The sequence below is a fragment of the Rhinoderma darwinii genome, chromosome 4, assembly GCF_050947455.1.
Source record: "Rhinoderma darwinii isolate aRhiDar2 chromosome 4, aRhiDar2.hap1, whole genome shotgun sequence".
Classification (NCBI taxonomy): Eukaryota; Metazoa; Chordata; class Amphibia; order Anura; family Rhinodermatidae; genus Rhinoderma; species Rhinoderma darwinii.
Window position 1 is genome coordinate 101866671 of NC_134690.1, and position 26456 is coordinate 101893126.

At 39.6% G+C, this 26456-nt stretch overlaps 1 protein-coding gene across 3 annotated transcripts in view; it reads right to left on the reverse strand.

Moving 5' to 3' along the window:
- The window catches only part of CLSTN2 (calsyntenin 2), an 828679-nt gene that overhangs the window by 186871 nt on the left and 615352 nt on the right, over positions 1 to 26456 (reverse strand). For all 3 annotated transcript variants that reach the window (XM_075861435.1, XM_075861434.1, XM_075861436.1), the window contains exons 5-7: positions 22596 to 22745; positions 6093 to 6278; positions 615 to 863 (exon numbers count right to left, since the gene is read on the reverse strand). In XM_075861435.1, the coding sequence (XP_075717550.1) occupies positions 615 to 863; positions 6093 to 6278; positions 22596 to 22745 (585 nt within the window). The remainder of the gene's footprint in view (positions 1 to 614; positions 864 to 6092; positions 6279 to 22595; positions 22746 to 26456) is intronic.

Consider the following 26456-nt stretch of genomic DNA (forward strand, 5'->3'; position numbering starts at 1 on the left):
ACAGTACATGTCAAATCTGGTGTACTGTAAGAAAATCTGTTGTTGTTTTTTTGCAAAGAAGATGTCAAGAAGATAGTATCTGCATTAAGTCAGCTGGACTTCGAGCTATAGGATTTTTTTTCTAAATGAGACTGAAATCTCATGTTACAAGGGATGCATAACATTTAAAAACATGGCTGCTTTCTTATAGAAACAGCGCCACTCTAGTTCATAGGCTTTGTGTGGTATTGCATCTAACCCTGATTCATTACAATGGGGTTTAGTAGCCACATTTTCCTAATTTCATACAACCTCTTTAATGGCATATATCCATTACCTAAAATTGGTACATTTTACATATACAATGATAGAAGTTGCATTTTCTTAGAAAAAAATACTTCACTCTTTGGACTTGTGGGGTTGCTCTATTTACCCCAGTTCTGATTAAAGTACAAGACCCCCTCACTTTTAACATGTCTGTTCTATCTCAGAAATATCAATATATGGTTATATGATGAAGAGCGATAGGGATACATAGATTCTTATTATGAATCTTGTCTTCATTTATTTTTTTCTTATATATTCATAGAAATAAGAGCATTCTGCCATCATAGACAAGACAGTAAAGACAGTACCTGTCTTGTCAGAATTGCATAGTATTGTTTCTTTCTCTGCTCTCAGTCCTGGGCTAGGGCCATGCTTCATCCACATGGTGATGATAAACTGGTCCGTTAGATTTTTCGGTACGATGGCATCTGGAATCTTCACTCCTTGTTTGCCATCAAATTTAAAGATCATGCCACTGTTGTCCATAGGCAGGCCAGCTGTCCAGTTGGTGTCAGCAGTTGGAGTTGGGAGCAAGTCAATGGCACCAGAAGCGGGTCCTAAATAAAAAATAAAGGGCACACTCAAAATTCCATATTGACCTCTAAATTAAGACAATGATCATGAAAATCATAATAATGATAACAGTAATAATACACAATATGTATTTAGCTTCATCTTCTGTAGTGTATCGTAATCAGAGGAATCAGTGGAGATACAAAAAAACAAACCACTAAAATTATAAATAAATAATTGACCCAAAAGGAAACTGCCTGTTATAACTTATAATAAGATGAACTTTTCAGAAGTACACAGAGTAATTCTACATCATCTGGAGCCACAGATATGAAACATGAAGTAGGTTGGAAATGTTGGAGAACTGGAAAATGTGATGTGTTTTGTTCAGTGAGTTACAATGTTGCACTGTCATAGAATATCAGCTTTTAAACGGGTTTACCAAATTTCTGCCCTGTTATAGATGCCCAGTCAACTGTGAGTGCTATATATGTCAAGTGGAAATATCTAGGAGCTTCATACATTGGGTTTTTATTTGAATATATAAACGCACACAACAGATCAGCATGAGCCATGTCAAGAATTAGCTAGAGAGGGGTATGAAGCATTGTCATTAGACTTGGAAAAAAAGGGTACATATCTGGTAAACGGAATCACGCTTCACCATTTTGTGGTCTGATGGATGAATACTGATTGGGCTGATATTCAATATGTAATACCATCTGTAAAGTTTGGTGGAGGAAGTGGTGGCCTTTGACTCTTTTCATATGACCTTATGAACATATAAATGTCCATAAAAATAGTTTACTGAGAATTTTTTTTAAGAATTAATTGATATTAAGAATATTGTAGTTGGATAGATCCATGAAACCTTGTACAGCCTTGTTCCCTAAAGAGTAGACACTGTTATGACAACAATAAGGAGACCAAATCATATTGATAGAAATGGTTTTGGAGTAAGACGTTCAACAGGACTTGTGTAAATGTGAAGTTTGGGTGTTCACATACTTGGAATCTGCCCCAAGATACAAGAGCAAATAAACAGTGAATCCAAGCATTTTATATACAGAAAATGTTTGCTGTTTCTAAGTCTCAAGTTTTATTGCTCCAAATAATCTCAGTGTTCTAATTATCTGTGACAGCTGTCATGTTTAGTTAGCTGAAATTGACAATATATTCTGGTACAGAGTATATGAGTTTTATATACATTTAAGACTTGCTGTTATGGTATTCATGCTTTAACTACAACGGTTAGACAGGAAAAGCAATACGGTAAATTGTTCTAAAAATTCTTACAACTCTAAGTTGAAATCATGATGACATTACATAGCCTGTCAGTTCACAACTATCTTTTTGCTGGCATTCCAGTCGAATCAGATCTGTGGCATTACTGAGCTAAATTCATTTGGGGGTTAAGAGGACTTTGCAATGGCTTTATATGAAGTGTAGTCAGCAAAACTGCCATACATAAAGCCTCCAGTAATTAAAACAAGACTACACTCCCCCTCCCCTAGTTTTGGTTAGAAGGCAGTAGTCTCGTCTTTTCGTATTTTGATCTTATTTTTACATTGCCAATTTAGTCAATCATTAGCCTGCTAAATGTCTGCAAAATATTTATTTACTATGATCATAAAGGGCATTTAAACTTATTCCTGAATTCGTAATTCATTTCTGCCAATCGTGGACTTGGGTCTCAGGGCATGAAAGGTCATAGCCATTTTACCAACCACGATACCCATTTGGTTTGGGGCAACACAAGGCATTCCAGGAGTCATTATCACTTGTATCTTTTGTTTTACATACGCTATACATAACCCCTTAAGAACACAGCCTGTTTAGGCCTTATGGACCAAATCTGACATGTCACTTTATGTGGTAATAACTTTTGCATTTTTTTTTCCAAACGATTCTAAGAGTGTTTTCTTGTGACACATTGTACTTTATGTTAGTGGTAAAATTTGATTGATACATTCAGTGTGTATTTGTCAAAAAATTATAATTTTTCTCAATTTAAATATATCCGCTTGTAATACCACACAAAATAGTTACTAGTTAACATTTATTATATATGTACTTTATGTTGGCATCGGTTTTTTTAAAAGTCCTTTTATTTTTTTAGGACGTTACTTTAGCAGCAATTTCTCATATTTTCAAGAAAATTGCCAAATCCTATTTTTTTATGGAGCAATTCAGTTCTGAAGTGGCTTTGAGGGCTCTACATGTTAAAAAATCCCCCATCGCCCCATTTTAAAAACTGCACTCCTCAAGTATTCAAAACAGCATATAGAAAGTTTTTTAACCCTTTAGACCTTTCACTGGAATTAAAGAAACACCGGGGTTAAATTAACAAATTTAATTTTTATTGCTGAAATTTCATTTTAATCCATATTTTTCTGTAACACAGAATGTTTTACCAAAGAAACACAACTCAATATTTATTTCCCAGATTCTATAGTCTTTAGAAATATCCCAAGTGGCCCTAGTGTGCTAATGGACTCAAACACAGGCTTCAGAAGCAAAGGAACACCTAGAGGTCTTGTGGTGCCAAAAGAGTGGAAACACCCCCCAAAAAAACACAATTTTGCAAACTACACCCCTCAAGGAATTCATCGTGGGGCATAGTGAGCATTTTGACCCGAGCGTTCTTGTTTTTCTTGCTGAATTTAGTGTAATTAGGCTGTGAAAATGAAAATCTAAATGTTTTCCAATAAAGCTTAGAAATTTTAAATTTTTACAAGGAACAAAGGAGAAAAAGCACCCCAACATGTGAAAAGCAATTTCTCCCGATTATGGCAATACCCCATATATGGTCGTAAACTGCTGTTTGGACACACGGCAGAGCTCAGAATGGAAGAAGTGCCATTTGGCTTTTGCAGTTAGGTTTCTGTACTTGGCAGACTAGGAGGCCATTGTTAGGCCTCTGGTTGCCATAGTGTCACAGGGGTGTCGATCGGCTAGTAACCACCTAGATGCAGCGGGCGCTTTTGACCGCTGCTTCTTAGGTGTTAATCAGCCGGATTTGGAGGCTAGCTCCGGCCTTTAAAGCAGGGTGTCAGCTGTAACATACAGCTGACCCCCGAGGCTGATGGCGCAGGATCAGCTTCTGAGCCTGTGCTATCTTCTTGGCCCTGACAGCAAGCCTTTTAGGCGCCGCCTCTGGGCGGGGCCTAAAAGGCACCCGTACTTGGCAGATCATCGGCAACCATCGGCACCCCCACGATTGCGTCGCGGGGGTGCCTATCGGTTAGAAACCACCTACATGCAGCCGTCGATTTTGACTGCTGCATCTAAGGGGTTAATCTGCAGGATCGGAGGCTAGCTCCGGTTCTGGCCTTACAACAGGTTGTCAGCTGTAATATAAAGCTGATACTCGCTGGTGATGGTGTGAGCTCAGCTTCTGAACCCGTTCCATCATTGCCACGTATAGTTACGTGCTCTTGCAGCGACATGGCATGTCGTTGAGGGGTTAAACTTTAAGATGTTCTATAATTGACTAAGAGGCTGCGCTGTACTATGGGACCTTGAGCATTGTCCTAATGCACGAATGTTCAATCCACCTGTTTCTTGAACTGTTGTTGGCAGATCCTGATGTTCATGGAGGCATACTATCTGCCCCCTTACAGCTGATGTCAAGGAAATAAACTAAATAATGAATAGGCATCAACATTTCGCCGAGCCGCATGTTAATCGGAAGGCCAATTTAAGATAGCTGTCGGCCGAATCAAACACAAGGCTGGCAGTTATCTTGTGTAGAATTGAGTATTTTGCTCACACCACACAGGCGTAGTCTCCTAACTATATGGGGTCCCTTAACAAATGTGCTGACACTCTGCTGTCCATTTGGTGACACATCATCTTTAAAGAGCTTGTTACATGACTTGAATTAAGGGCACTACAAAAGTTCTGATGTTTATACTAATAACGCCTTATTGTTCCTTTACAGAGAAAGTAAAGTCATGTTGTAGAACAGAAGTTGCAGAACAGTTGTAGAACTGTGGACTGTCAGCAGGGATCAGAAACTTGTCACTTCAAGCCTCAATTATGTGCTTGTTGGAAAGTGTTCAGATATTTATGACATTAGGCCACGTTTTACAGGAAATATGCCTGCTCCAATCTAGTTTTCACACATTCCTCAGCAAATAAAACCATAATTGAAACAGAATGTAATTTAAATGGAAATCCTGTCTGTTCTGATAAATTCAAACAGAGAACCTGTCCACTCTTATCAGGAAATGCTGATATAAATTTACCTGCAAAATATGATCAGTTTTTCTGTTCCAAAACCAGCTGAAGACTAAATAAGAACAGATAACCAGTAACCAAAGTTAATAGAGTTCAGTAGGAGAGATGCAGTAAGTCCCAGAATATATAATCCTAGGTCTATGCAGAATGTTCACCAGGACATGGTCACACTGATAACCATAAACTTTAGAGGTCATTTAGATTTTAGAGGATCAGAAAAAAACAGATACACAGAACTATTTTTTCTTATTTATCTACAGTTTTCCTAGAGGACCAGACTGTACCTCAGCATAGTTTCTGATCGTCCTAGTTAGTGGTTAAAGCGTATGAACTGATAAAACAACGCCGACACGGGTACCTATCCCCGTTCATTGATATATTCCTCGACTTTATAACTTTGTGTCAAAAAAGGTTTCCTCAGTACTAACAACAAGGTCTATGTCACCGCTGGCATAGCTGGTGTGACGGCATCTTGGTATTGTATCAAGCAGAGTTACATATAACAGGTGGTGTATATGTAAGTTCACTGGGTTATTAGAGTGGATATGCTCTGGAAACACGCAGCCATCGTTCTCCGAGTGTATCGTTGGTGATATGACAGTATACTGTACATTCCTGCTTAATAGGATTATCCCATTCCATTGTGGACCGCCTTGAGTATCGGATCACTGCTTGAAGCTCACAAAATCTTAGGGGAAACCACTTTGGACATTTTTTACTGGAGCAATGCCGCAGTATCCAAATTAAAATCAATGGTTGTCCGTCATGCCCATGACTACACGGGCACTCTGCCGTTTTCTAGAGCTAAGAGTTTTCCTGGTTTCAGCTCTCAGGTAGCTTAAGATAACAGAGAGAAGTCCTAAAAAGGAGGCCATGATTCTTCAGTGGGCAAAGGATATCTATACAAAATGGTGAAGATATATTTATACTATTTTAAAAATCCCTTTTACGCCTTGAGAAATATCTATAACTTCTCATGAGGATGTACCCTGTCTTGAAGAGTTGGCACTATGTCATAACTGTCCACTTACCACATAACTTCTGCAAGGATGTGTCCGAATAGGTTTCACGGTCACAGCCTTTTCCAATATGATTGGTCTGGAGTTCAACGCTAGTACGAACAGAAGACACGGGTCCATCACAGGTCTCCAAGTGAATATTGGGAAATAGTGCAACACTTGCAGACCCAAGGTTGTATTCTATACGTCTGTCCCAGTCTGAAAGATACAATGAGAATACATTAAATCATACTGTAAAAAAAAATGTAAATGGAAATCAAACTCTAGGATTTACAAGGTCTGCTGTTATACTACAGAACTTTTAATTTTCTCTGGTCTAAAGGGAACAGTATATATTTCCTTGTTGTTATTCCGCCAGCCCTTACAACTTAGATTTGAAATAATAATTAAAAATAAATAATAATTACAAATAATAATATTGATTTGTATATGAGTGAATGGGGTTTCAATTGTCCCAGGTCTACCCAGGCTCTAATACAATAATGGGCCTCTAATATAAAGGGACCAAGGATCAACAAGGGTTTGAAGCCAATCACTTGCCACTCCGGCCTATTTCCTATGAGTTGACCCATAAATAACCTATTAAACTGTGTGCAATGATGACAACAAAGTTTACAAAGTGGAAGCCTATATTTTCTATACAGCCGGAGGGCTATGTAAACCTTTATGTAAAAATTTGCTTCAAAGGTTTACATACGTGGCAGAATTTTTCCGCTGAAAATGTTGCTGAAAATTATTTGTGAATTTGCAGCAACATTGTCATATTTGACAGGTAATTCAGACGTTGTGGATATCACAGCAGACTTGCTGCAGATTTCAGCCTTTGCAGTGCAAATGCTGAAATCCGCAGTGAAATTCCGCTTCTTCTCCGCAACATAATGAGCATGCTGCGGAGGGAAAATACTGCACCGCAGCCTAAATTCCGCAGTTATTTTTTGCAATGTCTGAACTAAGTTTCCTAAAAATTTATAGAAACAAATGTAAAAAACAAGTGCTCTAATATACTTAATGTTTCAATTTCTTACCATTTTCAAAATCATTACCTGCTGTCAGTGAATAGAAACATTGTTATTAAATTCAGGGTGAATTCCCATTTTTAGGCTTGATAAAAGAAAACAACTCATGAATTTATATTTACTGATGGTTTTACTATAGATTTATAGTTACAAAATTTTACTGACTCCAGTTGGCAAGGGTAATAATTTCCAACTTGGATAATGTACTGATTGTCAAAACCCCACTCACGGTGTGATGCTGTAATTTCTATTTTCCTACAGCCTATTGTGTTTTGTGTTACAGCCTTTACTCTCTGTAGGGTAAATAATCTGAATAGCAATTTTTAAAGCAAATCCCCATTATTTTATATTACATTTGCTAATTGCTTAATGTCAACGTCTTACTCAGATGCCGACTGAGCGTGGGAGGTAAAATTAGTTTGTGTTTTCCCCAGAGTCAGACTAGCTAATCTTATTAGAGCTCATTTATTGAGTCACCCATCAGCCATAGGGTGTATATATTTCATTTTGTATTTTCCGCTCTCTTGTAATTTCTGAAGGTTGATCAGTTTTCCTAAGGTTGTTTCTTTCTTTTTTTTTTTTTTATACTGTAATCCAAACTAATTTGCAAATGAAATAGGATATTAAGTCAAATGCCAAGTCCCTATTATATTATGGTTCTCATTTAGAAAAAATGTTTACAAGAAATAGACAGAGATACTAAATATCATTTATCATATAATACTTGATACTCAACCACTCATATTGTGCCCAGAAATAATCACACATACTATACACAATAACCACCGCACCATACTGTGTCTCCGTAACCATTATAACCACTGTAACCATTCCATCCATATCATCATATTATTATTTCATGATCCGTAAAACCGTGTTCATAGAACTGGTTCCATGCTTAAAGCACCACCAGACCTAACTTACACAAAAGTTGTGTAACCTTTAACATACAATATGGAGCTGTATGCACAATTCTTCAGGATTTAAAGCTATTATTTCCCAGCATTCCTTGCTGGTTTAATATCTGCAAGACCCCTTAGGCCGGGTTCACACGGGTCGGATACACTGCGTAAAAATAATGCAGCGTATCTGACCTGGAACCCGCAGCACCTTCCGTCTGAAAAATCACACCACATTGTGGTGCAGTTTTTCGGACTGAATTTCCGCTACATAAAAAAAAGCTCATACTTAGTGGAATTCACACGTGGCGGAATTGCTGCGGAATTCCGCTGCGGACAGTCCGCAGTGGAATTCTCCTGCGGACGTTTTTTACATTTGTTTCTATACATTTTTAGGAAAGTTAGTTCAGACGTTGCGGAAAACTCAGCTGCGGACCATATGCGGCGGTGCAGAATTTTCAGTCCGCAGCATGCACTGTATGTTGCGGAGAAGAAGCGAAATTTCACTGCAGATTTCAGCCTTTGCAATGCAAAAACTGAAATCTGTGGCAAGTCCGCTGTGTTTTCTGCAACGTCTGAATTACCTGTCAAATATGCAAATGTTGCTGCAGATTCGTTGCATAATTGCCCCAAATCTGCACCAACATTTGCAGCGGAAAAACTCTGCCACGTCTAAACGTGCCCTAAACCCCTCCCTCCTTTTACGTCCACTCCGGCCTCCTACGATGACGTTGCAGGCCATGTCACATGAAACGTCATCCCAGGAGGCCGAACTGTAGGAAAAAGGAGGGCGTTCTTGGTAAGTATTATATTTTATTTTCCAGAGTTGCAATTTTTGCGGTGTAATCGCTGTGATTTAAAAACTGCTTCAAAAAACACTTTTTAAAACACTAGCATTATTAAAATGTTACATGTGTTTTAAGAGCCATTAGTTAATTAGTGTCATTTTGTACATGCTTTTTTTTGGCGTTATGTAAGTCCTAAGGAGAAGCCTATGGCAAAACGCCTGAAAAAAAGGCATACGCAGAGTATGCTACATTTGGAAGAAACTCCACTGACCACAAAATTGTCTCAAAAAAGGCACAAACCAAAACACAGTTGTGTGTAGTACATTTTATATTTTACTATAGACTTTAGTTACATTTGGGCACACTACAAAACGCATAAAAAATGCTGCGAAACAGTCCATATAAATCCAGGATTATTGTACCTAGTTTAGGCCCTGTTCATATTTGCATCAGGGCATTCCATTGTTCTTCTCCATTAGAGGAGCAGAACAAGGGAATGCAGGAAGCAACAGTTGTGTTGCACCTTGTACACCACAGGCTGCCGACGGAACCTATTGACTTTAACAGGTTTCGTCGTTTTCCCATCGGGGTGTTCGTTATTTTACTAGAAACAATAGCGCAGCATGCTATGGTGCATTTCCTTCTGAAATACTGGTGTAAATGGGTCGTTCCAGACAGGGGCATAACTAGGAAAGACTGGGCCCCATAGCAAACTTTTGACTGGGGCCCCCCCTCCCCTGGGTATCACACAACCCCCCCTTGTAGATAGTGCCTCCCTATAGATTCCGCCACACAGTGCTCCCTATAGATAACGCCTTACAACCACCTGTAGATAATGCCATACAGACCTCCCCCTGTAGATAGCGCCATACAGCCCCCTGTAGATAACGCCATACAGTCCCCCTGTAGATCACGCCATACAGCCCCCCTGTAGATAATGCCATACAGCCCTCCCCCTGTAGATAACACCTTACAGCCCCCCTGTAGATAACGCCATACAGCCCTCCCCCGTAGATAGCGCCATACAGCCCCCTGTAGATAACGTCATACAGTCCCCCTGTAGATAATGCAATACAGCCCCCCTGTAGATAACGCCATACAGCCCTCCCCTTGTAGATAACACCATACAGCCACACTGTAGATAACGCCATACAGTCCCCCTGTAGATAGCACCATACAGTCCCCCTGTAGATAGCACCATACAGCCCCCCTGTAGATAGCACCATACAGCCCCCCTGTTGATAATGCCATACAGCCCTCCCCCTGTAGATAACGCCATACAGCCCCCCCTGTAGATAGCGCCATACAGCCCCTGTAGATAACGCCATACAGTCACCCTGTAGATAACGCCATACAGCCCTCCCCCTGTAGATAACGCCATACAGTCCCCCTGTAGATAGCACCATACAGCCCTCCCCCTGTAGATAGCACCATACAGCCCTCCCCCTGTAGATAATGCCATACAGCCCACCCCCTGTAGATAACGCTATACAGCCCCAAACTCCCCCTGTAGATAACACCATACAGCCCCCCCTGTAGATAACACCATACAGGTCCCCCCTGTAGATAACGCCATACAGCCCCCTGTAGATAACGCCATACAGCCCCCTGTAGATAACGCCATACAGCCCCCTGTAGATAACGCCATACAGCCCCCCTGTAGATAACACCATGCAGCCCCCCTGTAGATAACACCATGCAGCCCCCAACCCCCCCAAAAAGAAAACGGCCTATAGTTCATCCTACAATAGAGATGTATCCCCTATCCACAGGGTAGGGGATACATATGTGATCGCTGGCAGCGATAAGGAGAACGGGGGACCGAAAGTCCCCCGAATTTCTCCATGACAAACCTCGGACTTCCGGGGCCTGCACAGCTCAATAAAAATGAAAGGAGCGCTGGTCACGCATGCGCACAAGCACTACCAGTGCACATTTCATTTCTATGGAGTTGCCGACAGACCCCGGAAGTCCAAGGTTTGTCATGGAGAACTTCGGGGACTTTCGGTCCCCCGTTCTCCTTATCGCTGGGCGTCCCAGCGATCCCACATGTATCGCCTATTCTGTGGATAGGGGATGCATGTCTTTTGTAGAAACAACCCCTTCAGTGGCGTCGCGCTGTAGCAGCCGTAGCGGCTGCTAGCAGAGCCTCCGGCCAGGGGAGAGGGGGCCGTGCAGGCAGGTGGCACGGGCCCCCTCATGCTGCGGGCCCCGTAGCAGCCACTATGGCTGCTACACTGGTAGTTAAGCCACTGGTTCCAGACATTGTTCTGATGAGAAACGTACTTTGATTGAAAAGTTGATTGGAGAGGGAAAAACATATGGAGAAGTGCTGCAAATTATAGCTGCTCAGCTAAAATGTTCTCAAATGCCTTGAAGTGGCAACCAAAACCTGAAAGATGCGGAAGGAAGCGGGGAACTACTGTTCGAATGGATCGAGGAATAGCCATAATGGCAAAGGCTCTGCCAATGATCACCTCCAGAAAAATCAAAGAAGATCTGAAGTTACCAGTGAGTACTGCTCAGTAGACCATTAGAAGACCATTAGGTGAAGCCAAGTTACCAGCAAGAACTCCCCGCAAAGTCCCATTGTTGAAAAACATTTCCTGAATAGGTTAAAAATTGCCAATAAACACATTGACTGGCCCAAAGAGAAATGGTGCAACATTTTGTGGACTGATGAAAGCAAAATTGTTCTTTTTGGATCTAGTGACCGCAGACCGTACGGATGTAGCCATCTTTAACTTGATTCTGATAACTTGATGCAGCGTGATATCACACAACAAAAGCCATTAAAAAGTCATTGAAAAAGTCAAGATAAGAGATCTAGCCATTGTTTATTTCATGCGTTAAAAGTCAAGGTAAAGACGACTACAACTGTATGTCACACGACCCCCGAGCACTGAATTCAAGCCATGGTACACTGTGAAGACAGTAAAGCATGGTGCTGCAAAAATCATGATATGGGGATGTTTCTCATACCATGGGGTTGGGCCTATTTATCGCATACAAAAGATCATGGATCAGTTTGAATATATAAAATTTCTTCATGCTGCCCTATGCAGAAGAAGAAATGCCCTTGAAATGGGTGTTTCAACACCACACTGACCCAAAACACACCAGTAAGTGAATAACATCTTGGTTACAGATAAACAGGATTGAGGTAATAGAGTGGCCAGCCCAATCCCCTGACCTCAATCCCATAGAGAACTTGTGGGGTGACATAAAAAATGTGGTTTATGAGGCAAAACCCAAAAATGCAGAAGAACTGTGGAATGTTGTCCCGTCTTCCTGGACTGGAATACATGTTCAGAGGGGCCAGAAGTTGGTCGACTCCATGCAATGCAGATGTCTAACAGTTCTCAGAAACAATGGTTACGCCACTAAATATTAGTTCAGTAAAGTGAAATCTGAAACATTTTTTAAAGAAAAATTCTGGCACTGCTCTTTTTTTGAAGAATCTAATATTCGTTTTTCTTTAATTTCTGTAAAGGATTAACACAAACTGGATAAATGTTGTTATTGTTTTGATTTGGAACTTTATGTGTGGTATTTCCAGTGCATTTGCATTTAGGCAAATAAAAATTATTAGAATGATTTTGCGCTTTATTTGCTTTTTTAAACTCACTGCTATTTTTTTAACACTACTGTATATACAATGTTATTCCCATTTTTAGGTAGTTTATATCTAGATATAAATGATAAAATGGTGTGCATATGTGACTTCTTAATACTTATAAAGTAATTTAGCCAACTATGACTATCCACTATGACTTTAGCATCACAATATAAGGGTTAGTTCAGACATTGTGGATTTTAAGGGCAGATTCCGCAAACAAAATTCGCAACAATTTACAGTACAATACTTCTGAATGGGGTTTTAAAAACACTATCCGCATGTAGTGGACACAGTCAGTGTGTAATTCAGGGTATGCTTCGGATTTTCCCACCTCAATTCTGTTACGCAAATGTAGCAAATTTACTGCAAAGCAAATTGCAATGCAAAGGGTCAAATCCCCGGCAAAATCCAAAACCAAAGCAGCAAATAACACATGCAGATTTTGTTGCTGATTCGCAGCAATGTCTGTGGTGGTGGTAAATCTCTGCTACATCTGGATTTATACTTAAATGTATTTTCTGGGATTTAAGATCTATTATTTGGTTTCAACATTGCAAAAGAATAAACTTTGCAGTATACTACTGGTACCAGCTGAGTTCTGTCCATAGTGATGTCATCTCAGTCACCAAACGTGTCATCGCAAAAGGAGCGGTGGGGCACATTGGAATCAATAAAGTAAATATATTGCATTATTTGAGCCCAAATTGCTAGATTTTTAAATCCTGAAAAATCTATTTGAAGTCAGCATAGCTTATTTCTAGTGTATAAATAATGCATATAAATAACATACAAATAATCTCATGTCAAGACTTGACTGATGGCAGAAAGTATTTCAATAAAAGCAAATGATGTTTCAATTACAACCCACTTCCTAATCAGACAATCACATTTCAGCTCATTTTACTTAATGGGGAATTTAATGGTTCCTAGAAATCTGGACTTGGTTGACTAGGAGACAAATAACCGAATGTTGAGAAGTGCATTAAAATACTCAAGACTTTCTTCACACACAGTTTTTGGGTGGCTTTTTTTGATTAAAAAAAAAGCATTAAAAAGTCAAGTTTTTTAGCAATATGGTACATGCGTTTTGTGACGTTTTTTCCAAATAGCGTTTTTTACTACATGCATGTTTTTTTTTATGTGACGCTTCTCACATTGCAAATGATGTGATTAAAATATCCTGTGATTCTTCTTTGCAACACATGATTTATTCTGAAAACTCTACTAAAAACGCCATTAAAAAAAAATAAACACATGCATTTTTTTGTAGAGGAGAAAAAAAAAACGATGGAGGTCTTTGGGGAAAAAACATCTATAAATGCTGCACGTAAAGCCACCCTAAGGACATATTCAGACGTGGCGGAATTGCTGATTAATTCAGCTGCGGACAGTCCGCAGTGGAAATCTGCAGCAGCCGTTTCTATACATTTTTCGGTAACTCAGGTCAGACGTTGCAGAAAATAACTGTGCGGAATTTAGGCTGCGGTGCAGAATTTTCACTCTGCAGCATGCACATTTATGTTGCGGAGAAGCAGCGGAATTTCACTGCAGATTTCAGCCTTTCTAATGCAAAGGCTAAAAAATGTGGCAAGTCCGCTGTGATATCCACAACGTCTGAATTACCTGTCAAATATGAAAATGTGGCTGCAGATTCGCAACGAATGTGCAGTAACATTTCCACCAGAAAAATTTCCGCCGCCTCTGAACATGAGGCTCCGTCACCAGATTATAAGTTTATCTCCTACCTATCTGATAGGCGCTGTAATGTAGATAACAGTGGTTTTTATTTTGAAAAACGATCATTCTTAACAAGTTATGAATGATTTTCGATTTATGCTAATTCGTTTTTAATCACCAACTGGGCGTTTTTTTTACTTTTTACCAAGTGGGCGTTGTAAAGAGAAGTGTATGACGCTGACCAATCAGCGACCAATCAGCCTCATACACTTCTCTTCATTCCTGCCCAACTTGTTTCACTGCACAACGTGATCTCGCGAGAACACGCTGTGACGGGACTTCCTCCGACAGGTCCTTCACCGGAGCGGTGGAAGAGTCAACAGTCATCGCCTTCAGCTGTGCCAGGACATTTATCTGCAGTGGCTGGAGGCGATGTCTGTTGAGTCTTCCATGGCTCCGATGAAGAACCTGTGGGAGGAAGTCCCATCACAGCGTGATCTTGCAAGATACCGCTGTGCAGTGAAACAAGCTGGGCATGCACTTCTCTTTACAACGCCCACTTGGTAAAAAGTTAAAAACGCCCAGTTGGTCACTAAGAACTAATTAGCATAAATCGAAAATTGTTCATAACTTGCTCAAAAATGATAGTTTTTCAAAATAAAAACCACTGCTGTTATCTACATTACAGCGCCGATCAGATCATGTAGGAGATAGGGCACTTATAATCTGGTGACAGAGCCTCTTTGATCCTTCTAAATTCCGAGTCTTTGTGACTAATGTACAACCACACTGAAACACCTGAAGTAAAAGACGGACATTAAATACGTCAAAAGTATATACCGTATGTGATTCTGCACTTCTATTTTAGTGAAGTGCCAGTTTAAGTGGTTTCAAGAAAAGATTCAGAAGAAAATCAGGTAAAGACAACTGAATGTGATTATACGTTCAAGTACAAAAATAAACTGCATGCTCTCTAGTGCATACATGCTCCCACTAATACATCAAAAACATAATGCATTGAACCAGTTTCATGCCAGCACAGGTTCTACATTTGTGCATCCTATAGGATTCCTTCTCCAGACACATCCCTATAACTCAATCTGAACCTGAGAGACACATGCACTCATGTATGGAGAAAACTCAATTTTGTTAAGGTAAAAAGTGAATTGATTTATTTTCCTCTGATATAAATTCAATGTTTCAGTCTTGTTGTTCTATCACCTTTCCCATGTCAATTCCATTTCATAGTTACATTAGATTAAAAACTGGCAAAGAAGAATGCAAAACCTATTACTTGAAATCTCTAAATCAAAGAAATACAGAAGCACATGCCTCTCATCTACAATCCTTTTTTATATTACAGCCAGCTCCCAACAACCCCAGCAAACAGTTGATTTTACAGAGGGATGTCTCGGCCAGCCAGATATTTCCCCTGCAGGAGTAAATATGGGGGAAAATTAGTATTACATGGCCGCAAGTCAAATCAATGTAATACATGGATGGCTCGCATCCACCAGAGCGGATCTCTGTTCTGGCTCTTTAGGGGGTCGCGAATAGAAAGACATTCCCTTTAAATGATTATTAAGTTCTGACCAAACCAAAAAAAAAAAATCCACGTACATGACAACAAGGTGACCAAACTGTGAATTCTTGATCGGTGGTGGTCCCAGCAGTGGGACCCCCAATGATCAAACACTTATTACCTATCCTGTAGATAGGTGATAAGTTGTTTTGGTGGGATAACCCCTGTAAGATCTAGATTAGCTGTATAAATCCTTGTGCAGTTATCTCCCCCTAGTGGTCACAACATGAAGCCAGAATTTTATCATTTATGAAGTCAGATAAACAAAGCGACCCCTATATAGGTATATTATTGAATTAATCAGCACAGAATTGTAAACATTAAAACAAAATGGTGGACATTAACGTTAAAATAGATTTCTCATATAGACAACCCCTTTCAGCCGCAAGTTGGCAAAGTGATCATGTGATCGCCATGACTTTGGCCACTCTGACCCCTGGTGAACAGCTGTAATTGCTGGCGGAAAGCCATGTCTGGCCAGACATTAGTAATGTAGCGTTACATAGAGGCCATTCAAATAAGGGCGAACCCCCCTCCATGACGTTAATATGCCCTGATATGTTTATACCAAATTATTTACAGTACTTCACATGTCCCCTTTCTGTTCTATCCCTCATTGACAGCCACCTACAACTCTACTGGACTAGTAATGCCAAGGGCACACCGAATAATACTAGAATGGCGCATAGGACGCACAGCTGGTACTTTAAGCTGTACAAGTTTACAGGTCCTTAGTTACATATCTATCTAATTTTAATAGGCAGATGGTATTTTACTACTCACTCTCAATAACTGAAAGTGGAGCCAACAGTATTTGACCTAATGAATTTCTAGTTTTGTTAGGTGGAATAAGATTTGTCATGCTTCATAATGTATTGTCCAGTATGTGCCTTATCTCGAAATTATATAGTATTCACAGGGCTCCATCCTGGGTATGTTGTAACATTGAAATAAAACACAATAATACAAAAGACTGTTCTATATCTCTAAGTGCAAAAAGCTGTAATTTCCAAAAGGCATATCTAGGACTATTCTAGAATAGGCAGCAATTTAAGAAAAATATATAATTACACATAATACAGACGAATCGGAGTGTTTCTGTTTATATACAGTGCCCCATCTTATTAAAAAGCCCAGATAGCAGAAAAGAAGGCTTGTAAATAAAACACTTAAAAACCCTAGTGACGAACTGCGCCAAAGAAATGAGGTGTCAAAAAAGCTTTTAATATGTTCGGGTCATACATGCCAAATTGAGGCGTCAATTCTCTTCCTGCTGTAAAAGAAAATTGATTCAATCTAAGCTACACATAGCTCAGCTTACAATCGCTTGATTTCATCTCTTTATACAGAGAAAACTTGAAGAAGTCCTCACACCTACATATGTTATATGAAAACTATTCGACTAAGAGGCTAAGAGGCTCTGACATGGATGTAGCTGAAGTTCATGTTTTGCTTAACCCATTAACCTACATTACTAAATACACTTTATGCTCTCACATTTTATATGGCCGTTTGTTATTAACATAGGACCCCATTAAAGTTAACCTCTCACGTTGAACAATGCTGATGTACGGTATCTGCAGCAGTATGTTATCTGAGGAGATTGATATAGCGTTTTATGGGGAAAAGATTCAGTATAGTTTGCAATTTATTGATTTACATCCTTGCTCCCCGCCTTATGAGGTTTAAGGGGAGTCCTACTCAGTCATTCACAGCCTTACCTGTATGAACATGCATAGAAAGAAGTAAAATAATGAGTGAGACTGTCATCCATAAGAACTGGGTGACATACATTATGAAATCTGCCTAGATGGTTCTTCACCTAAATTTATGTTTACATACACTTGGTTAAAGCATACCACAACCAATCCACTTAGAAACCTCTTAAAAATATGCAGCTTAGTGAATCAGATCAAGCTTCTAAAATGGAATTAAAATGTTTTCTATGCTCTTTAGTCGCTTCATTCACTTGCAGGATGCACACTGTATCCATTTCAATGTGGGGCATAGTAGGAGACTTGAATTACTGCAGAGATAGATTTTTAGGCCACTCGCGATTTTTGTGGCGTTTTTCGCTGGGTTTTTTACGGCCGTTTTTGGAGCTGTTGACAATAGAGTCTATGAAAAACAGCTACAAAAACGTCCCAAGAAGTGACCTGCACTTCTTTTTCGCTGCCGTTTTTTTACGCGGCCATTTTCTCAAAACGGCCGCGTAAAAAAACGTCCCGTTGGAGCAGAATGCCGTTTTTCCCATTGCAATCAATGGGCAGATGTTTGGAGGCGTTCTGCTTCCGATCTTCCAGCCGTTTTTTGGCCGTTTACGGCCGAAAATAGCCCGTGTGAACATACCCTAATAATTATAATAATGATGATGCTATGACTAAACCGCTATTTTTACAGAACTTTTGCATCTTTTAGAGTTGAATTATGGGATTTGCCAAAGTTGACTTCATTTTTAAGAATGGCTAGGAAGAAGGTATTTGATTGTTGCAAATCTCATTCTCTTTCCCTAAGCATCTTGTTTCCAGATCATGAGTTCTTTGAAATACCATTGCTTATCCTGGCTCAGGCTTCTATGTGACTCACTGATATATGGAAAACCCAAATTGAAACTGATGAGCCAGTTAAGTTGATTCTTTTGGCTGTAAAATGAAAATTCGCTACGCACATATTAACTTCTGAGGATGTAATTTACAGAAGGGATTGGTACTGAATGGTCAAAGTGCTCACACAGAGGCATTGTTGTAAATACAGACATACTCATTGGATGGATAAAATGTCCTTATGTAACTTTTTGTCACAATTTGCTTCCCTTAGCTGGTTGGAATAGACATGCAATGCAGATGAAGACAGGCTTAATTCGTCATCTGTCACTTTTGTTACATTTACTCAGCAGGTTTACAGGCAGTTCTATATAAAACTCCAATCATATCTCAATCATTTGTGCCAAATTTAAAACAGCTCTGCTACATTTGTTTGTCCATCAAATGTAAAAGGGAATTCAAGCTTCCTACATCGATGCATCGATCATCTTTAATTGATAATTTTCCTAATCTGATCCAGGGAGAGAGAGGCCAAACAGTCATATAGATCTTTTGAAGCAACCCTCTGGTGCTGGGAAAACATTCTAAATATGATGGTGTATATGGAGTGATAATATCTGATGAACTCCAACTGTTCCCCTTTGCTGTGGATCCATAGTTTTAGGGACCGCTTATTGCTGTCCCAAAATGGCTGCAGCACTTTTTAGACTACGAGTCTGAGACACTCCCACTGTTCTCGGATTGGCCAGGGCTGCTCATGTAAGCAGTACTGTCCAATCTGTCAAGAGGGAGTGTCTTAGACTCAGTCTAAGAAGCACTGGGCCCATTTTGAGACTACACAGTAGGGGACCCAAACATGGTGGATTCATAACATAAGGGGGGAACTGGAGGGCACCAGGTCATATTACTCTATATACCCCATTGCTTTTATAATTTTGTCCTGAGACCGGAGGGTGGTTTTAAAGATCTTTCTGGCAAAAATGCATGTCAGACCCCAACTTGTACCTGGACAGATTTCAGAATTCAACATTATACAGTATATTATTTTGTTACAGCGGGCAGCCATTGTGTATGAAGGAAAGGATCAGCATGCAAGTGCCATCACAAGGCCTACAGAGGGTTATGTAAACCCACTGTGATGCCAACAGATTTGGAATGGGGCTAAACCAGGGTGCAGAGTCTAAGGTATCACCCGGTATTTACTCTTTGACCTCCGTACGGAGATGTGGACTTAACTGCTAGGAATCCATAGGTCTCTACCCCCAGAATAGTCTCTGTTGGCAACGGCTGACGTGAACAGACTATATAGCAAAAACAGTAGGCAAGTACACATTCAAAACGAACAGAGGTCAGGGCAGGCAGAAGACAAGACGTGGTCAAAGTTCAGGGAGATAGTAATTACAGGCAACCACAATTTTATAATTTAACATTATGGCTGCGTGGAATAGACAAAGCCAATTTCCTTAAGTGACAAATTCACACATGACGTAAAATGACTCCATGTTATCCTATAGAGAAAAAAAATCTACAATTCATATATGTCTTAATTTTCTAAACGTTAATTTCTCTGCTGTGGAAAATCGTTCTACTGCGTACCCTCCTTGTGGATTTTGAATGCAGAATTTCTTCATAGACTTCAATATTATTTAAAATTTCGCACTGAAATCCACAACATAAATCAGCAGCAAAAATGCCACAAAATACACAAAGGTCATTCTGCAGATAAAAACATAAAAAGATTCTGTATGTCTTAAGAAAATTACGCTGACGTATCTTTAATGTGGATTTTGTGGCATATTTGTATTTCCACTTCTTCAAGACAATTCAAAATCAGATGAAAAATAATTAAATATTTAAATCGAACAATTTACCTTTTGCTCCGTCCTAAACCTCAGGAAGATCTTTGTTAAAATCTAACAACTCTCCATGCAGAACAAGCAGAACATATACAGATTCATTATTACCTGCGTACGCACCCACCCCAAACCCTGCAAAGAGAGCAGCGAGTACAAGTGCCAGAGCGCACTGGTGTCTGCCGTGCAGGAAAAACTACGCAGCACACTACAATTGGATATTGCGGAGTAAAGGCACTTTTACAGGGGCTGACGTTGGAGTAAATGAGAAAATAGCCTGCTGATTGGATATTTCATGTGACCCAAGAAGTAGTCACTTGTCGGAGGCACGTCTCTCAGTGTGAACAGGGGATGTGCTGCCAAAAAGACGCAAATGTATGAGGACGAACAATCGTCACTTTATTAATCATATAATCTGCCCATGTTAAAGGGCCCGTATTCATTTTTCAACCTCTTATTTTGACTTGTCTCTGCTTAATCCCATACTATGGAGCACCTTGTGCATGGGAGTCAGGAATACTAGCAGTCACCACAGGCTGCACTATTAGGGTATGTTCACACGGCTAACTAAAAACGTCTGTAAAATACAGAGGGAAAACAGCCGCTGATTTTCAACCCTTATTTTTTTATGCGTTTTACGGATGTTTTTGGAGCTGTTTTTCTATTAAGACAATCTGCCGATCATGTAACCAGCCACATGGCCATTGGGACCAATAGATGCAGCAGGAAAGCTGTTTATGTGAGTACAGAGAAGACAAAAGTGGTGAAAAACGCTTCTGTCTACTCTCCGGTCTCTGACTGCCTGACACCCGACAATCGGCTGCGTAGTCTCTCGGGTAGCAAGCTTAAACTGCGCTGTAAATATACAGTGGGCGGTCCTCAAGTGGTAATAATCAGCACAAAATGTTAAACCTTTTTAAATAAAAATACAACATGGTGTTCCAGGACGGATATTCCCTTTAACCCCTTCCCGACATTTGACATATCCATATGCCAAAGTGGGGTAGGGGAAGTATGGAACGGGCTCACGGAGTGAACCCGCTCCATAGAATGCCGGTGTCGGCTGTATGTTACAGCCGATACATTAGAGTAAAGAGCGGCATCACGCTCGTTTAACTCGTTAAATGCTGCAGTCAATACCGACAGCAGCATTTAAATCGTTAGAAAGAGGGGGCGACCCCCTCTAACAGCTCATGGCGCCCCCTGCAATCGTGGGGGGGAGGGGGGCGGCGATGATTGCTATGGCTGCCTGGAGGCTTAATGAAGGCCCCCAGGTCCGCCATCTTTGTGCTCCTGTTAAGCGCTCCCTCCGGCAGGGCTTAATAGAAGCCTGTCAGAATCACGATATACTGCAATACATTAGTATTGCAGTATATTGTGCAAGCAATCTAACGATCGCTGATTGAAGTCCCCTAGGGGGACTAATAAAAAAAGTGACAATTTGTAAAATAAAGATTTTTTTTTATGTAAAAAAATGTTAAAAAAAATTTAAAGTTAAAGAAAAAACCTTTTCCCATTTTCCCCCTAGAGCATAGTAAAAAAAACAAATAAATAAACATAATTGGTATCGCCGAATCCGTAAAAGTCTGAACTATTACAATATATAATTATTTAACCCGCAGGGTAAATGCCAGAATCTCTATTATTTGGTGACCTGATCTCCTACAAAAAATGAATTAAAAAGTGATCAAAATGTCACATGTACACAAAAATGGTATTATTAAAAACTACAGCTTATCCCGCAAAAAATAAGCCCTCATACCACTTAATCGACGGAAAAATAAAAAAGTTATGGCTCTCTGAATTTGACGACACAAAATAAATTTTCTTTTTTACACTTAGGTTTTTACTTGTATAAAAAACTATATATATTTGGTATCGCCGTAATTGTATTGACCCTCAAACTAAAGTTAACATGTTGTTTTAATTACACAGTGAATTACGTAAAAACGAAGCGCAAAAAACAGTGGAGGAATTGCTTTTTTTTTCATTTTCTACCCCACAAATAATTTTTTCCCCGTTTCCTAGTACATTATATGGCACAATAAATGGTGCTACAAAAAACGACAAATCGTCCCGCAAAAATCAAGTCCTCATAGTACTACATCGACGGAAAAATAAAGAAGAAATGGCTTTTGGAAGGTGGGGAGGAAAAAACGAAAATGAAAATCTGAAAAAGGGCTGCGGTGGGAAGGGGTCTTTGTTTTTCTTCTATATGTAGCAATTACTACAGTACTAATTATTATACACTGAACTGTATTTACGTTTTAGATCTTTTCTGTTCACTTTCTCATCAGGGGATATTTCTTGTTTTATTGTAGTATTGTAACAATATTAGGAAAGCATCAAGAGCAGAATGAGTAAGAACTTGTTAGAAGGTCAACCACACTTATCTACCTGTAGAAACAGCGTAGCCTGCGGTTTCAGGCAAGAGAAATCTCAAGTGGATTTTCTGGCTTGGTAAAATAACATTAAATGGCAGTGAAGAACCAGAACTTTATTACACAGCTTGATCTAAAGGTGTAGAAGTTTTCTTACCTTGCCACCCTGGTTTACACACCGGCTTCACATCTACTTTTACTGTGACCTCTTGAGCTGCGTGTTTCTGTCCACAGTCATTTGCGGTGACTTTAATCTCATACTGGCGCTGCTTATCATAGCTTAGTTTTTCTGTATTCCTGATGTTACCTTGAAGATAAAAAGATCAGACAAACAGTAAGTACTTTAACTTTTCTCGAGTGAGTTTATTGGTTTTAAAAACGCTGTTAGTCCTGAATTTTTCTCTTTATAGTATCATGACTGGCTCATATCCATTGTTGACCGCTCGGACATAGCACTTTGATGCATGTATAGATACAGAAAACATTATTAACATACATTTTTATTATGATTAGAAAAAAATAAGTCTTTAAAAACTCTTTTTTCTATTAAAAGAGTTGTCCCAATGAGGAAACACATTTTTGCAATGAACGTCAATTCGGCGATTATCTGGTAGCCGCAAGTCCGACTTATGAAACCCCTAGATATCAGGTGTTATTGTCAGGTGTAGTTGTGGCTAGCCATACATTTCCCTACAAGGATAATATAGTTTTACATGGCGAACATTACAATTAATGGCCGTCCTGATACTTAGTGGCTGTTTGCTCTAGCTCGTACAAGGGTAAGTCATTAGGATATACGGAAAGCGGTTGGCTTAGTGAGACAACCCTTTTAAATCACTGTCAACTGAATTTACGGCATATCTCACACCTGGCTAGGCCTTAGGCTGGGTTCACACGTGCGTGGCGTTTTTGCGCACGCAAAAACGCTGCATTTTGCCTGCGCAAAAGCCACTTAACAGCTCCGTGTGGCAGCAGCATATGATGCGCGGCTGCGTGATTTTCGCGCAGCCGCCATCATTATGACACTCCATTTGGATGTTTGTAAACAGAAAAGCACGTGGTGCTTTTCTGTTTTCATTCATCCTTTTTACAGCTGTTGCACGAATCGGAAATGCTTCCGTGCGGCATGCGTGGTTTTCACGCACCCATTGACTTCATTGACCCATTGACCCATTGACGCACCCAGTGATTCACGCAAAACGCCCAAAGAACGGACATGTCGTGACTTTTTTTCATCGGACTCACGCTGAGTAAAAATCCCGCACATGTCCGCACGGCCCCATAGACTAATATAGGTCCGTGCGACGCGCGTGAAAATCACACGCGTTGCACGGACGTAATTCCCGTTCGTCTGAATAAAGCCTTAGTATCATCTTATAATAAAGGAAATTCATGCGAGAGTCACTTTTCCTTTTTCATTAGGATTGAGTTGAGTTGAGCTCAGGATAGCCCATTAATATTTGATTTGAGGGGATCCAACTCTCGGCACCCCTGCCATACTGCTGCTTAAAGGTATCTTGGCGCTCCGTCGAGCGCTGCATTCCTTTCATTCCTTATACTACTCCAAACTGTACAAAACCTATTCAAGTGAATAGGAGGAAGCTGTAATGCTGCACTCCGCCGCTGCAATATTTTAAAAGGGTTGTCTCACTAAACCAACCACTTGTACTTTATGGAGCAGTGCAAGGAATAAAAAGGACGCAGCATTCGCCAGAGCCCCATGGCCACTTCGAACAGCTGATCGGAGGAGGTGCCGAGGACAGACCCACACCGACCAGATATTGATGCCTATCCTAAAGGGGGTTTTACAAAGGACGATTACCGGGCAGATGGGCGTTAATATAACGCTCGTTGCCGATTGTTCCCCTGTTTATACAGGGCAATTATCAGCAGATGAACGAGCAAACGGGCTCGATCATCTGCTGGTCATATCGTTTTAAAAAAGTAAAAGATTATCGTTGTCGGCAGCACATCTCTCTGTGGAAACATGGAGACACGCTGCCGACATGATAATAATGGATGGGGAAGAGCGATCGGCGTAACGACCTCTCATCCCCATCCATAGCTCCGTGTCACAGGAGCAAACAACCTCCAATCAATGATGTCTCGTTGATCGGCGCTCACTGTAAAGAGAGCATTTTCCTAATGTGTGGAGAATTTGAAATCATATAGAATAATCCGAGATTATTACTATTCAATTTGGTACCCCCAATAAGTGTAGTAAATGTTACACTGTGCCGTCCTAGCTTGGAATAGTGTAGGGAAACTTTAAGAAATAAAAAAACATACGTTCCAGGACATATCCAGCACAAATTGAGGAAGAAAAAATAAAATATTAACTTATTAAGTAGTCAATATAAATACCAATTCCCTGTCTATTGACCAAAGTATATTTTACACCAATTAAAAACCACCTGGGCAGGTAATTCCAAAGTTATTAGACCAACTGCAAAATATATATAACCATATGAATTTGCATTAATATACAATAAAAGGGAATCATCCCAATACGTACACCCAATTGGACAATTATGATTATGGAATACCAACAAGAATAAACCATACAGATGGAGAGCCCCTGGTGGCATATAACTAATGTTTGTGATTAGACAACCCCTTTAAGACTTTGCAAGTTAGGGAGTAGAAAAATGGAAACTGGTTTGTCCTGTTATTTTCTGATGTCTTACAGTATAGTAGTGTTTTGTTTAACATATACTTTGTAAAGCAGTAACATGAACTTTGAAATTATGCAATCGGCTTTGAAAGTAAAAGTGTGGCTTCATATTATAATTTTTTTTGGTTCCAGATTATAATTCTGTATGCAAACACCAAGGTCTTCTTAAAATATAAGATATTTCCATGTTCACTTTCATCACATATCCAAATAACAAGGATATTAATCTTCATTCTGGGATAGTGAGTAGAGACATGGAAATTGTTCCTTTCTGCCCTAGTGGCCAACTGCTCATCCAGAACCGCCGGTGTACAGAATAGCACAGACACAGCCTAATAAGTACAAAAGCCATTTATTCCCATTTGCATTCTTCTGTATGTCATGACTTAGTTGTTAATATAGAATGAAACAATTACATGATAAATTCACCTATACATTAATATATATTTAGCTTAATTGTTGAATATAACATGTGCTTATTGAATTAATCATAACAGCAATTAGATATTCCAATCATTTACCATCTCTAATATCCTGAGCAGCCAATTTTAGTATCAACACCGGATTTATTCGGCACAGAGACAGCGCTCTACTAAGATAAATTGCTCAATTTGAATGGCTTATAATGTGGCACATTACAAAGAGAAATCTTTCACATGCGCCAGATCTGTAACTACTCAGCTACTTTCCAATCAAAGAGTAAAAGTTAGAATGGAGAATATTCAAAGATTTCAATCATGCTGTTGGTAATAGAAACATCCTGAGCAATGAGATGAAGACTGATCATTCCCTATTGATTGACATTAGGAACCAAGGGATATTAGCATTTGATGTCAATATTTCTTATGCAAAAGATCTCTTAAAAGGAAAGAGGATTAAAATAAAGAATCTTACTCCTACCGAGAAATTGACATTTAGCAGTATGAGATATTCAGCTGTGAATATGTAGCATGACCTCTTCCTATCCTATGACACAGTATGCTTACTCTATGTAAATCTCCTTTGATGATGCCTCCTGACCATTGTGATTGTTGTCTAATCTTTGCAGCAAATATCTTTTCAGTATACTTTACATTTTTTAGGTCTTGTGAGCATTAGCTTTGTTTAAAATTCTACTCAGAATTTGTCAGACAGATATTTTATTAAAAAATCGATTCAAAATATTCAAATCACTCTTTTCTAGAAGATAAACGATATTCACAGTAACATTTACATGACTACCCTGTGGTTCAATGTCTCGCTCCAAGAGAACTTGATTTGGGTACTAACAAAGCAGAGACACCCATGTGTAGAAAGATATTTCTTAGGGTATGTTCTCACGCAGTGTTTTCAGATGTAATTCGG